Genomic DNA, 14,290 nt, shown 5'->3' on the forward strand with positions numbered 1-14,290 from the left:
TAATAAACATTAGTTATTTTTTTTAATTCTAAAAGTTTTTATTTTTAAAAATTTAGTATTTATAATTTAGGGTTTAAAATTAAAGAATTATGATTTATGATGTAAAATTTAAAATAAACAAAATAATTTTTAAAAAATTACTGATGTTAGTTGAAAAAAATTAGTTAATGTCATATTTCTTAAGAATATTTTTTAATTAAAAAGTTTAGATGACTAATAATTTTTTACCAACAACTAAGTAACACATCAAATTTATAATAATAATTATTTTAAGAGTCTTGAAACGATATTGAATACTTGTGCACACTTTTTTTTCACTAATAAGTAATAAATATTTCATAATTTTTTAGTTTTATAACTTCCTCTTTTTTTAGAAAAAGCAAAAGAATGACGTGAATTAAACTTAGATCCTCTGCTCACCGCGCTCGTCTTGTAGTTAGTTGTTACTAACCGTTTTATGATATGTTCTCTTTTGTGACTTAGTTCTAATTTTGGACTATATGTTCCCTCCATCTAAGTGTGTTCCTATGTTTCTGAACTCTATTTTTATTGCCTTAAATCCTTTTTAGTCCCAATTAATGATATCTAAAAATTTACCTAAAATGTTGGAAAATAGGTGCCCACCAAATTTTAGGAAAAATCGATGCCAAGGACCAAACGGGACAAGGTTCACTGCAAGCATAAACAATGTCTCATTTGTTCTCCCAAACAAGATTTCCATCCTTCAAGCACACCAACTTGGAATTCCGGGAGTGTTCACCACTGATTTTCCGGCGCAGCCAGCCGTGAAATTCGACTACACGGGCAACGTTAGCCGTTCGTTGTGGCAGCCGATTCGAGGGACCAAGGCTTACAAGCTAAAGTATGGGTCGAGAGTGCAGATTGTAATTCAGGACACTAGCATTGTGACCCCTGAGAACCACCCTATTCATCTTCATGGCTATGATTTCTACATTGTTGCTCAAGGTTTTGGAAATTTTGATGCCAAGAAAGATGCATCAAAGTTCAACCTTGTTGATCCACCTTTGAGGAACACTGTGGCTGTGCCTGTCAATGGATGGGCAGTTATTCGGTTTGTTGCTGATAATCCAGGTCAAAAATAAAATTATTTATTTATCCTTCTAATAAATTATTTCATTAAAAAATATTTTAATTACAAATGAAGGAAACTTTTACTATTCCAATATTTTGAGTACCTTTAGTTTGCGTTTTTATTTTCAATATTTTTTGTCTTTAGATTTTTGTTAAAGAAAAGTAAAAAATATTAAAAATAATAAAATCAAGTTTTCTGTTTTTATATTCTATTTTTTTCACAGAATTAAAAAAATGAAAATAAAAATATAAATATAAATCCAACACACCCTTAAATTTCCATTTTTAACTTATATAATGATTCTTAGGACCTTATGCATATTATTTAAGTCTTTTCACTATTATTAGACAACTTCAAGTAGCTTTAATAGATTTAATATAGCACTAGTTATAAATCTTGTGATGATAAAGTAATTAATAATATTTTGATGTTTGATTTGATCTTATATTTTAGGTGCCTGGCTTATGCACTGTCACTTGGATGTTCACATTACATGGGGTTTGGCCACAATTCTCTTAGTAGAGAATGGAAATGGAGAATTGCAATCCATAGAGCCCCCTCCGTTGGATCTGCCTCTCTGTTAGGACCACCAAAATCATTGAATTCTTCAACCCAATAATGAAAGGGTTGTATTTTTTTGCTTAGTTCCGAAGTTGTTATTATTGGTGTATGTTTCCCAACATTTGGGGAAGGATATTTTGATATTTTTTGTGGATTTTTGGGTATGTTTCCAATATTTTTTATTTAGAGAAAAATCAAAATTGGGTTAAGGACTTTGGGCATTGTGATGTGGTCCAACACACACTGTAATCTTAGCCCGATTAGTTTAATTGATCCTATTATTATTATTATTGTTTTTTTTTTTCAAAATTCATGTAACAAACACAATGTTACAGATCTGTTAGGAAAAGAGAAACAAATGTTAGTGGCTTAGTGCTAAATGTATCTGCCTCACAGGTCACAAGTTAAAATTCTTAATTACGATGGAAAAATAGCAAAAATAATCTGTCTTCGGTTTTAGAAAAAGGATAAATACTAAAGAAAAATTAACAAAAAAAATTACTAATAATCAACCATTTGTTTATTTATTTATTTTGGAAAGACAAGTATCATGTTCAAAACATGAGTAACAAGAGACTGGAACTCACACAAAAAATCAACCAGAGTAAAATACATTTAAATACCACAACTAACACCTCTAATGAGCGAAAAACATGATCCTTATTTTCCACTCCTAACCCAATACATTTTAATATAAAACATGATCCCGGTTTATAAACATTTTCTGTCTTTGTCTAACAATCATCATAGTGATAAATTAGAATAATACTTTTGGATTTTCAAGATAGACCTCGTTCACATGAAGCAATAAGTTATTGCTCAATTTCTATTAAGAAGAGCAAGTGAAGCCTAGGTCCCATCCATTTATACTTTGACCAAATAGCTAGGCAAATCACCTCAATAGGACTCAGTATTTCCAGTCTAGATAGCTAGGCAAATCCTTGAATTTGGACAAACCATGCACTTCATTTTTCAAGAAACCACACATTTCCACCTTCTATCAAACGTTCTTTTAGCGTGCCTTTGGTTAGTGGGTGTGTTTACCCAAGACATAGATATATAGAAGTACACGTTTTTTGTTTGATTAGTAAGATATAAGATTTTGATAGATATAAAAAGATACAAAGGCATACAAAGACACAAAATTTATGTATAGTAGAGAGGAGTGAAATACTAAACTTGAGATATAAACACACTATTTAGTTTTAGATTGTTATTGGTAGTTATTTTTTGTTGACATGATGACTCATTATTAATGGTGATAGTTTGGTTGAGATAATAGTTATGTAGTAGTGGTACTAATAATAATTTATAACAAGGGTAATATTGAAATTTAATATAATTGTGATTTGTGTTTTCTGTTTTATATTTGTATACCAAACAAGTTAAAAAATTTATATCTTATTGTGTCTGTGTCTTTAATGTCTATGTTTCTGTGTTTATGTACTAAAGGATAGACAAAACAAACACAGTCTTAGAAACAAGCTAACCAAAACAAATCATGAATCATCAATTTTTAGGCACAACATCTTTATAGTAATACAACTAGTGTAAAACCCGGACTTTACCCGGGACAAATATTATTACGTTGTAATAAAATGTTGGTGATTATCAATTAATATTAAATTATTTTTAGTTTCAAAAATTTTTTGTGTATAAAACTTATATTTACCGTCCATAAGACTATAATATCAAATACTTTTAAAGGAAAAAAAATCTTATTATGTTTTTCTAGTTTTTAGAGATTAAAATAATTTTATTGTATTTTTTTATATTAGTAGATTATATTTAAGTGTAGCAGTTATTATGTTTATATATTTAAATAAATGGTATTATTTTTTGTTATTGTCAAATAACAAAAACAATACTCAAATGGTAAGAGAAATAGTTTATATTGTAATCTTACAATGTACGAATAAAAAAAATGGTATTTAATTATATTATTAATAAAATGAAAACTACTAAAAAAGTTGTGTACATTGTAATCACGTTATGTGCAAGTCCTATACTTAAACCACTTCATTATATTTAGATATAGTTTGTTTAAAAAAACATTAATATTGTATAAAAATGAATTAAGTGATCAGTCAATTTAGTTATGTTGAAATTCAATTTGGTTTGAAAAAAATTAAGTGATCACCTCAAAACATAAGCAAAGAAATATAATAAAAAGCAAAAATAGATTATAAAGAATAGAGAGCAAAAAAAAATAAAAATAAAACAAAAAAAAAAGAAATTCTTGGCTCATTCCAAAAATCATTTTTTTAAATGACTATACAAATTTAGATCTAAATTGAAAAGACAGACTGTTTTATGTATAGTAACATTAAGTAATTAAAGTGTATATTATTAATATCTTTTTTATTAATCTAACGGTTCCATTATATTGACATATAATATTCATGTAACTGGAAAACAATTTGTTTATCTATATTTTGGAATTTGAATAAATATAAATATAAGAAATTAAAATGAAAACTGTGCACGTACAAAAAGAAGATATAATTTCACATAACAAAAAATTCAATATTTGGCTACTAATGGATTTTACCACCGTTATAAATTCCTGATTTGGTAAAAATAATAATAAATACATGTAAAATTTTTATGAATTCGTTTAAACAATTTTTTATTTAAACAGGAAAAAGTATAAAATTTCATGCGGGTTGTTTAGTCTCACTTAAAATTCTCAAACTTGCGTTACCTAATATTAAGCAAAAGTCAAATTATTTAACTCTAAATTAATAATAATTTTTTCCCAAAAGAAATAAATCCAAACCGAAAACTAATTACTAAGTACTAACCATCATTTTATATTCCAAACTCAATCTGACTAATCCTGTTATAAAGGGTCCCACAAAAAAAATTGATCCTTCAGTCTATTCAAATTGTGCCAATTGTGCTTCATAAATTGAGATGAGTTTGGCTCTTTATTTTAGATTTGATGTCTCATTCAAATTTCAAACCTTGAACCGTTGGTATCATTAATATATTACCAACTGTAATAATGAAGGCAAGAATCATTGGTATTTCCATCCGGGCAGTTACTACTTCATATTAATACATCACCAACTACTATATTTTTTATTAAATCGGATTGAGTTCACAATCAACAGATTTGTTGGGCTATCTAGCTTCTCAGCACGCCTTGCATCTGCTACACAAATAGATCCCCAAACATATAAGGTGAATCCAACTTCAACTTTGAAAAATGGCATTAGGAGACAAACTCAGCATAAACACAACTTTTTCTCTGGTATACTCTTCTACCACAATAGCAAAAACAGTTTCCTGGGTAGTAAGCACAGGTTATTGTCGCCGTCACAAATCCACAAAGCAAGATCAAATCAAAACAGGTGAATCAAAATATATGAATTCATCTATTGATATTCTGCCTTTTGTTATAATCTAATTATCTCATTTTGTTAATATGTGCATCGACTTGGATCTGACAATAGGGACATGTTCAACCTTTGGAGTTAAGTTTTCCATGATAAAACCTGCAATGTGTACTCTTTAAGGTAGCGTCTGGTGGAGAGACAGAGACGGAAAGACTGAGACTGAGAGACAGAGACTAAGAGACAGGGATTGAAATAAATCTTAGTATTCCGTTTGGTGCAAAATGGGAGACAGGAATTAAAACAAGAATGAAACTCTAATTTAATTTGCACAAAGGGTAAAATTGGAATTAATTAATTGAAATGAAAGTATTTTAGGTATAAAATGTTATTAAAGTTTCAGTCTCCATCTCTAAAAATTTCAGTCCCATGTGTCCCTACTTTTTGGAGGTACTGAAATACTGAAATTTTAGAGACAGAGACAGAAATTTTAGTACCAGTCTCTGAACTAACAAACACGATACTGAGTCTCAGTCTCTGTCTCAGTACCTCAAAACAAACGCTACCTAAGGGACTGGGCAGAAGAATCTATTTGGTATGGAAGCTGCTATATGAGAATCAGCAATGTGCCTCTCTACGTACAACTAATAACGGGTAATCAACTAATCTGCTTATGCCCGACTTTGCATATGAGTTGTGATGGATTTGTGGAATTTCGAATCGGTTATGAAGGAAGCGCAAGGTAAAACAGCGTTCGAGAAATGTCCCTCCAAAGTTGCTTGGATTTACAGGTAAGTTTCTTTCAAAGTTTGAATTTTTAGTTAGGGAAATGAAATAGCTGTTTCAGTTGCTAAGTTCGATGTTGGTGTTGTGTTGCAGGGTCCCGGTCGGCCACTATCGTTTATGATGAAGCATAGTTCTATTCTGAGAAACCAAATGCTTGATGATCCTTCTTTTCTATTTAAAGTTGGGATAAAGGTTTATTTCGAAATCATTGAAGTGTTACTTTTTCACTCTTGATATAGATGTCATGGGCTGGTTTATAGAAAAGGAAAATGGTTATGATTTTGATATGAATTTGAGATGTGGTGTTAGCTTTTATAAACTGATAAAATTGTGAAAGAATAGGGAAAGCAAAGAAATAATTTTTATTGATTATTGATTGATTGAATTGAACATGTGTTGTAAACTATGAGGGTAAAACTAAATATATATAGAGCATTGTCCTATGAAAGATAAAAGTAAATATAAGATAAGAAGAGAAGATAACATAAAGATAAGATAAGATAAAATAATAAAGACTAAAATTAGAACTGAATTTATGTATTATGTTGGGCTGAATTTGTGGGCCACAAGACTTCTTTATTGTTGTCATGGGCTAATATAGAAGAGTAGTTTAATACGCCCCCGCAAGCTGGTGGGTGGAAGATGTCAATAATCCACAGCTTGGATAAATTCCAATGAAATTGTTGAGGAAGACGCGTCTGACGTAGTGACACGGAGGAAGATGCGTGCGGCGGAGCTTGAGCTGCCGGTGGCAAAAATATAAAAGGAGATGCTGTACTTTGACAAACCCCAATTTGACGGTTTGTTGTGTATTGAATTTAGAGTATTTTGATAACCTTTTGTCACATTTAGCCTATGAATTAGCATGGTTTTGTTATCTCTTCCATATTCATGCTTAAATGTAAAAACATGCTTTTTAAGCCTTATTTTGATGAATTCTAATTTCTCTTTGATTCCATAAGATGCCTTGATGTGTTTGCTAGTAATCTCAGGATGTAATAGGATAGGCATGGATCAAGGGAAGTAAGGAAGGAAGCATACAAGTGGAGCGAAGCACAAAAAACCAAAGATCTGATCCAGGCCGTGCACGCGTACGCGCACAAGGCGCTCGCGCGCACATTGCAAACAGGCCATCGACGCGCACGCGTACCATGCGCGCGCGCGCCGATGATGGCACATGACTTCATTTATGTAACACGTGCCTGGCGATTTTGGAGAGGTTTCAGCAACCAACTTTGGCGCCAAAATGCACATAAAAGCCAAGGATTGAAGGGGATTGACAACACATGTTCATACATACATACACACACACTAGGATTAGTTTTAGTTTAGTTTTCTAGAGAGAGAAGCTCTCACTTCTCTCTAGAATTAGGATTAGAATTAGGTTTAGGTTAATCTCTCTTCTTAGATCTAGATTTGATTCATGCTTTGATTCAATTTTCCTTTATCAATTCTCAGTCTTCCCATCTCTCTCTTTCTAGTTATGTGTTTCTATAATTGTAATTTCTCATTTTGTTTTGGATAGATTGTTGTTCTTTTAGTTTCATTTCAATAATGCAATTGAGGTAATTCATGATAATTGTGATTTCCTTGATTGTTGTTGTTAATTCTTTGCAATAATTGTTGTTAGATTCTATTCTTGTTGTTGATTTGCTATACTTTTCTTTTATGCCTTCCAAGTGTTTGATGAAATGCTTGTTTAGATTTTAGAGTAGATTTTGTTCCTCTTGGCCTAGGTAGAGTAATTAGTGACTCTTGAGCTATCTAATTCCTTTGTTGATTGATACTTAGAAGTTGCTAATTGATTTGAATGCCTCTAAAGCTAGTCTTCCCTTGGGAAATGATTAGGACTTGAGGAACCAAATTGATTCATCCACTTGACTTTCCTTTATTTAGCAAGGGTTAACTAAGTGGGAGCAATGAATAATTCTCATCACAATTGAATAAGATAACTAGGATAGGACTTCTAGTTCTCATATCTTGCCAAGAGCTTTTTATAGTTGTTAGTTTACTTTCATTGCCATTTACTTTCATGCCTCTTATCAAAAGCCCCAAAATAACTCACAACCAATAACAAGACACTTCATTACAATTCCTAGGGAGGACGACCCGAGGTTTGAATACTTCGGTTATTAATTTTAGGGGTTTGTACTTGTGACAAACAAATTTTTGTATGATTGGATTATTGCTTGGTTTAGAAACTATACTTGCAACGAGAATTCATTTGTGAAATTCTAAACCGTCAAAAATCCATTCGTCAAAATGGCGCGCGTCCGCGCGAACGTCCATGTTATTAGAAAGGGCGCGCACGCACGTTGTGCGCGTCCGCGTGGGTCGAGTTGGGCTTGAGGCATAATGTTTGCTCATGAGAGGCCCAACTCTCGGGAGTTTGGCTCGTGGTGCATCCTCACAGGGACGCGTGCGCGTACATGGTGCGCTCGCGTCCACCCCTTTTTTTTTTTCATCATGAAACAAATTGCTAGGTGCCCCCCTCAGTGTTCACAACTCTTATTCACTCAACCATCATCCAATTCACAAAAATGCAATTTGGATATTATTCATCTACTACTAAACACAACAAGTATGTGACTAAGCTAACAATTAAATTGTACAAACAAATTTGTATGAAACATCTACCTACAATGGCAACTCAAATCACTTATTAAATGAATGTAAAAGATTTGGAAAGAGTTTACCATGGTGGGGTGTCTCCCACCTAGCACTTTTAGTTTAAGTCCTTAAGTTGGACATTTGAGAGGCTTGTTGTCATGGTGGCTTATGTTTGTACTCATCCTTGAATCTCCAAGGATCCATGCTCCTCAATTGGTTGACAGAATTTCCAACCATTTTCATTGAGCTTGGGCAGATTTCTACCCAAAATATGAGTCCCCATATTTGGTCTTCACGTATCGAACCGGGATCCCATATCTTATTTTCGCATCCATCCGTTGGTTGAGTTCCATGATTTTGTCGGATGGATAGTTGACATAAATGTGGTGGACACATGGAATTCTCTTTACTCCAACAATGCTTCCTTCTAGATCCATACAAGGTGATCCTTTTCCCAACATCATCCCCATACCTTGAGGCCTTGACCTTAATGAGCTTAACACCTACTTTCCAACCACTACACAACTTATTCTTACTTTTGATTCCACAAAAAGTTCTAAGTTGACCATCATTTTCAATTAAACCATATTCAAGTGAGAAATTAAAGCTTAGAGATAGAGATTTTACCCACTTAAATGTTGTGTTTGATGGTAGTTTGGGAAGGAGGGCTTCCCCACACTTAGACAATGCAAGATCTACCTCTTTGTGCTCCTTCTTGGTTGTTTCCACCTCTTCACAAGCTTCTTCATTTTCAACCTTTTCCTTTTTTCCACATGACTTGGTGTTGACATATTGTTTGATGGAGGGTGATTCAACTTTTGATAGGAATTCATCGATGAATGAACTCATCTCTTGATCAACCTCTTCATATTCTTCAATTTCAATATACACCATGTCATTTTCGTTCTCCGTGGGAGGTTGTATACACTCTTCTATAGCTTCAAATTCATGTCCAATGGGAGAGGATTCGATTGTAGATAGGAATTCATCCATGATTGAATCCATCTCTTGATGAGCCTCTTCCAAATCTCCAATGATGATATGCCTTGGAGGTTGCGCACCCTCCTCAACATCAATGTCAAGCTTCTTGGAAGAGTTCTCCATGATGCTACATTCCCATGGACTTTCAATATCTCCTAAATCTTCAACCACTTCTTCCTTTTCTTCAATGATCATAGGCTCCTCCAATTGTTCCAACACAAAATGGTATCCTCCCTCCCCCACCGAATCTTCCAATTTCTCCTTCATGCTTTGTTCTTCTTTTGACTTTTCACATGGGATCATGGAAGTACCTTGAGCGTTCAAACATCGGTAGGCTAAGGTGGACACTACCTTGGTCAAGTTGGTCACAAACTCAAGTGTATCCCGCTTCATGGCTTCTTGTCCTTGAAGTAACAAAGTGAGAGAATCGTTTATTGGTGCTTGTGGTGAGTAAGAAGGATCATCATTTTGGAGAGAGGGTTCATGATAGGAAGGTGGTTCTTCTTGGTAAGGTTGTGGAGATGGTGTGTATTGAGGTGGTTCTTGGTAGTAATCTAAATAGGGTTGTGGTGGTTCTAAAGGTTCTTGCTCATAATGGTCGTAAAAATATGGTATGGATGGTTGGTCATAGGGTGGATATGGATCATAGGAAGGTGCTTGGTATGGAGAGGCTTGTAAGAATGGTCGCGGCTCATGTTGAGGATATGGTTCATAGGCATATGGTGGTGGTTCTTGAAAATCACAAGGTGATTCACCATAGCCATTGGGTTGGTATGCTTCATAGGATGGCTCTTCTTCATAGTGCATTGGTGGAGGTTGTTGCCATGAGGGTTGATCATATGCACATGGCTCCTCCCACCTTTGATTGTTCCATCCTTGATACACCTGCTCATTGAAGCTCTCATTACCTACAACACAATTGGAACCAAGCTCATAGCCAAAGTGAGAATTCATGGTGGAAAGGGAAAATAAAATTCTACACTAGCAAATAAAGCAAAAAGCAAGATATTTACACTATTCACATATGTACAATAACCAATAACACAACACCATTGCACATCCCCGGCAACGGCGCCATTTTGACGAATGGATTTTTGACGGTTTAGAATTTCTCAATTAAATTCTCGTTGTAAGGTATAGTTTCTAAACCGTCAAAAATCCATTCGTCAAAATGTAGTTGTTAGTTTACTTTCATTGCCATTTACTTTCATGCCTCTTATCAAAAACCCCAAAATAACTCACAACCAATAACAAGACACTTCATTACAATTCCTAGGGAGGACGACCCGAGGTTTGAATACTTCGGTTATTAATTTTAGGGGTTTGTACTTGTGACAAACAACTTTTTGTACGAAAGGATTATTGTTTGGTTTAGAAACTATACCTTACAACGAGAATTTAATTGAGAAATTCTAAACCGTCAAAAATCCATTCGTCATACTTGAGCAGCGATTTTCAAAAAATGCGCGCAGCGGAGCTTGAGCTGCCGGTGGCAAAAATATAAAAGGAGATGCTGTACTTGAGCAGCGACCTTCAAAAAATGCGCGCAGCGGAGCTTGAGCTTCCGGCGGCAAAAATATAAAAGGAGATGCTGTACTTGAGCAGCGACCTTCAAAAAATGCGCGCAGCGGAGCTTGAGCTTCCGGCGGCAAAAATATAAAAGGAGATGCTGTACTTGAGCAGCGATCTTCAAAAAATGCTCGCAGCGGAGCTTGAGCTGCCGGCGGCAAAAATATAAAAGGAGATGCTGTACTCGAGCAGCGATCTTCAAAAAATGCGCGCAGCGGAGCTTGAGCTGCCGGCGGCAAAAATATAAAAGGAGATGCTGTGCTTGAGCAGCGATCTTCAAAAAAATGCGCATAGCGGAGCTTGAGCTTCCGGCGGCAAAAATATAAAAGGAGATGTTGTACTTGAGCAGCGATCTTCAAAAAATGTGCGCAGCGGAGCTTGAGCTTCCGGCGGCAAAAATATAAAAGAAGATGCTGTACTTGAGCAGCGATCTTCAAAAAATGTGCGCAGCGGAGCTTAAGCTGCCGGCGGCAAAAATATAAAAGGAGATGCTGTGCTTGAGCAGCGATCCTAAAAAAAATGCGTACGTATGACGCAATAACTTCAAATGGCGCATAGAGCGTGATAAAAAAAAGAGGGCGCGTGGAACGCAATAAGAGTGCAGATGAAACTGCTAAAACATATGCAGATTAAACTGCTGAAACAAAATGCAGATATGACTGCTGAAACAGAATGCAGACGAAATTGTCGAAAGAAAGGAGGCGCAGACGGAATTGCTGGTAAAGAACCGGGGTAACCAAAACTGGGGTACGATTTTCACTTGGATGCCTTTAACAAAGATTGGTTGGATCTTGAACTGAATTGGAAGATTGATTATTCATTGTGAGAGGAGGTTGAAAAAGATGTAGGGTGATTTCTCACCGAAAAGATGATAGCTTATGTATCCTCTTCAAGGAGGATACCAAGGCTCTGATACCATGATAAAATTGTGAAAGAATAGGGAAAGCAAAGAAATAATTTTTATTGATTATTGATTGATTGAATTGAACATGTGTTGTAAACTATGAGGGTAAAACTAAATATATATAGAGCATTGTCCTATGAAAGATAAAAGTAAAGATAAGATAAGAAGAGAAGATAACATAAAGATAAGATAAGATAAAATAATAAAGACTAAAATTAGAACTGAATTTATGTATTCTGTTGGGCTGAATTTGTGGGCCACAAGACTTCTTTATTGTTGTCATGGGCTAATATAGAAGAGTAGTTTAATACCACAACTAATGGTGTTATTGATTTGTTGACTTCTTGGGGGCCAAGGGTGCCTTGCCGCCATGGAGGAACTCCGATACACATGATACTCCGCATCGGACTTCCACTCAGGTTTGGGTCTTATGGGATGTTATTAATGTGTTGGCGATTCATGTTGATTATGTTCCTCTACCTCCTCCTCCTAGTCATTCTGAATATGCATAAAGGACTATATAATGAAATTGTGTGCAGTCGGAGTTATTGTGTGCAGTCGGAGTCCTTTGAATGGGAAGCTTTGTCCTGTTCCATTGCAGCTTCCTCTAAACAATGGGATGATGCAGGTTGTTTTGGTTTTTCAATCGTCACAAGGTGAGTTTTCAGATTTCTTCTTATGGATGCTGAGCTGCTAGTGGTCAGTTACATGCATTAGAATAATTTCATGAAGTTTTCATAGATTATCAATTTTCGTTGCGAGTTCCTCTTTGGCTTTCTTAGTTTCGAGTTAACCTTGGTTGAATTGTCTGAAAGAAAAGAGACTGTTTGAATTTAGAAGGTGAGCATTTTATATCTCATGTTAATGTTATGCCAGTCCTTTTGGGTTTAATTAGCGTATTATCTTCCTGAATTCAACTCAGAATTCAGAAGTCTTTTGGTGTAGCTGAATTTCAGCTTAATGTGCAAAACACCTCATCAATCTCGCAAAACCTGGATTATTTTTTTTTAATTCTTTTTGGGAGCTTAATCTATTCATATGTAACGGGATTTCCTGTACAATTCCCTTGGTTTCTTACATGGACAGGCTGGAATATTTAAACTTTGGAAGCTGCCAGTTGTTTTTTATTCTCATATGAAGAGGAATTTTCTAATTTATATGGATGATTTTTGGTTCAATTTCCAACTCTTTTTATTTTTGAATCAGAGCAAATGAATGGTTCTATTGGATTAGGTCGTTGGTAGGTTAGTAATGGGTTTTTTTTCTTTTATCTAATTTCATCTATTTTCAAGTGGTGTTTAATTGTAGATGTAACTATTTCTAGCTTAATTTTTGTACCATTCCTTTTGATTTTAGCAATTAGAGTCTTAGGTAGAACAGTTCAACGCTTGTGTGTATTCTAGTAAGCCTCAATTGTTTTCCAGGCATCTCAACTATGGATTTATTGATGTTTTTATTGTGGTAACTGATGATCTTGGTATCAACTATGTGTACTACCTATAAGAGCCAACTCTAACAAACTTTTCAAATTTCACTTGTACACTTTACTGTCAAAGAACCAGATAAACAATTCTCAAAAGGACTGAAAAAATGAGAATTTTGATTGATTCAACAGTGCTGTGATTTATATTAGGATTAGTTAACCATTTCTTCTGTGAAGTATATGGAGCCTGGTATGAATTAGTAAATAGTAATTCTAATTTGGTTTTTTTGGTAATCGATTTGTGACAATTGTAGTACAGCAAACAATGAATAAGGGTTTGTCCCTCGCATATTCATGCCTACCTTTTTTGTTGGTAAAGATTTTTATAAACCAAGACTTGGCTGGTATTGTTAGAATAATTCATGTTCACATATCCTGTGTGTGTATTACCTACTTAGTTATCTATCCTATTTTTTAATTATATTACTCTGGTAAAGGGATATCGGGTTCACGCTCATGGATACTGATCCACTATGTCTCAAAAATTTTGTATCACTTCATTATGCATAAAATATGTATATATACTATTAATGATATCACTAAATAAATTTATATATGTATGCATCCTATTAAATACAGATGTTTTAAAAAAATCTACACTACAACTCTCTCAACACTTTTGTCAAACAGGACAGTCTTCTAATCGAAAAAATATATTTCCTGGCATACACTAACAACTCAAAATATTATATGAACATGGTTGTGATGCTTGAAAAGATAACATGTATGTGCTTCTCACCTTATAATTTCTTTGTTCCATCACGCACTGCAGGTTTCGTGACCATCATAGCTTACGCAATATGGTTATGGCAGTAGATTTATGGGTTCCAGATTATATTGCTAGTGGGTGCATTGGTAAGAATTTATAAATTACTTTTTGCCAATTAACTGCTTTGACTGCTTTTCTTAACTAAAGGTGCTTGAATGACCAATTCTTGTTGCATTAAATTGTGTATTTTCAAATT

At 34.3% G+C, this 14,290-nt stretch overlaps 2 protein-coding genes across 2 annotated transcripts in view; both read left to right on the top strand.

The window, feature by feature from the left end:
- Nucleotides 1-1,942, top strand: part of LOC107469345 (laccase-12) — a 4,786-nt gene extending 2,844 nt beyond the window's left edge. Inside the window, exons 6-7 of the mRNA XM_016088724.3 lie at nt 617-1,092; nt 1,547-1,942. Of these exons, the coding sequence (XP_015944210.1) occupies nt 617-1,092; nt 1,547-1,677 (607 nt within the window). The 3' untranslated portion in view covers nt 1,678-1,942. The remainder of the gene's footprint in view (nt 1-616; nt 1,093-1,546) is intronic.
- A 2,819-nt stretch (nt 1,943-4,761) lies between these two features.
- LOC107469338 (uncharacterized) lies at nt 4,762-14,249 on the top strand. The gene is made up of 9 exons (XM_052255583.1): nt 4,762-5,010; nt 5,113-5,175; nt 5,564-5,646; nt 5,725-5,783; nt 5,872-5,970; nt 12,199-12,261; nt 12,401-12,498; nt 14,098-14,180; nt 14,242-14,249. Exons 4-9 carry the CDS (start codon nt 5,754-5,756, stop codon nt 14,247-14,249), a joined length of 381 nt encoding a protein of 126 aa, XP_052111543.1. The 5' UTR covers nt 4,762-5,010; nt 5,113-5,175; nt 5,564-5,646; nt 5,725-5,753.
- Nucleotides 14,250-14,290: the final 41 nt, after the last annotated feature.

Source organism: Arachis duranensis, chromosome 10 (genome assembly GCF_000817695.3).
Source record: "Arachis duranensis cultivar V14167 chromosome 10, aradu.V14167.gnm2.J7QH, whole genome shotgun sequence".
NCBI lineage: Eukaryota > Viridiplantae > Streptophyta > Magnoliopsida > Fabales > Fabaceae > Arachis > Arachis duranensis.

Excerpts from the sequence above, each read along its gene's own strand:
- LOC107469338 (XM_052255583.1), top strand. The coding sequence starts at position 5,754 with ATGTCCCTCCAAAGTTGCTTGGATTTACAG. Across the intron at positions 5,784-5,871 it reads AAAGTTGCTTGGATTTACAG|GGTCCCGGTCGGCCACTATC; the intron begins GTAAGTTTCTTT and ends GTTGTGTTGCAG. Across the intron at positions 5,971-12,198 it reads TATTTAAAGTTGGGATAAAG|GGTGCCTTGCCGCCATGGAG; the intron begins GTTTATTTCGAA and ends TTGGGGGCCAAG.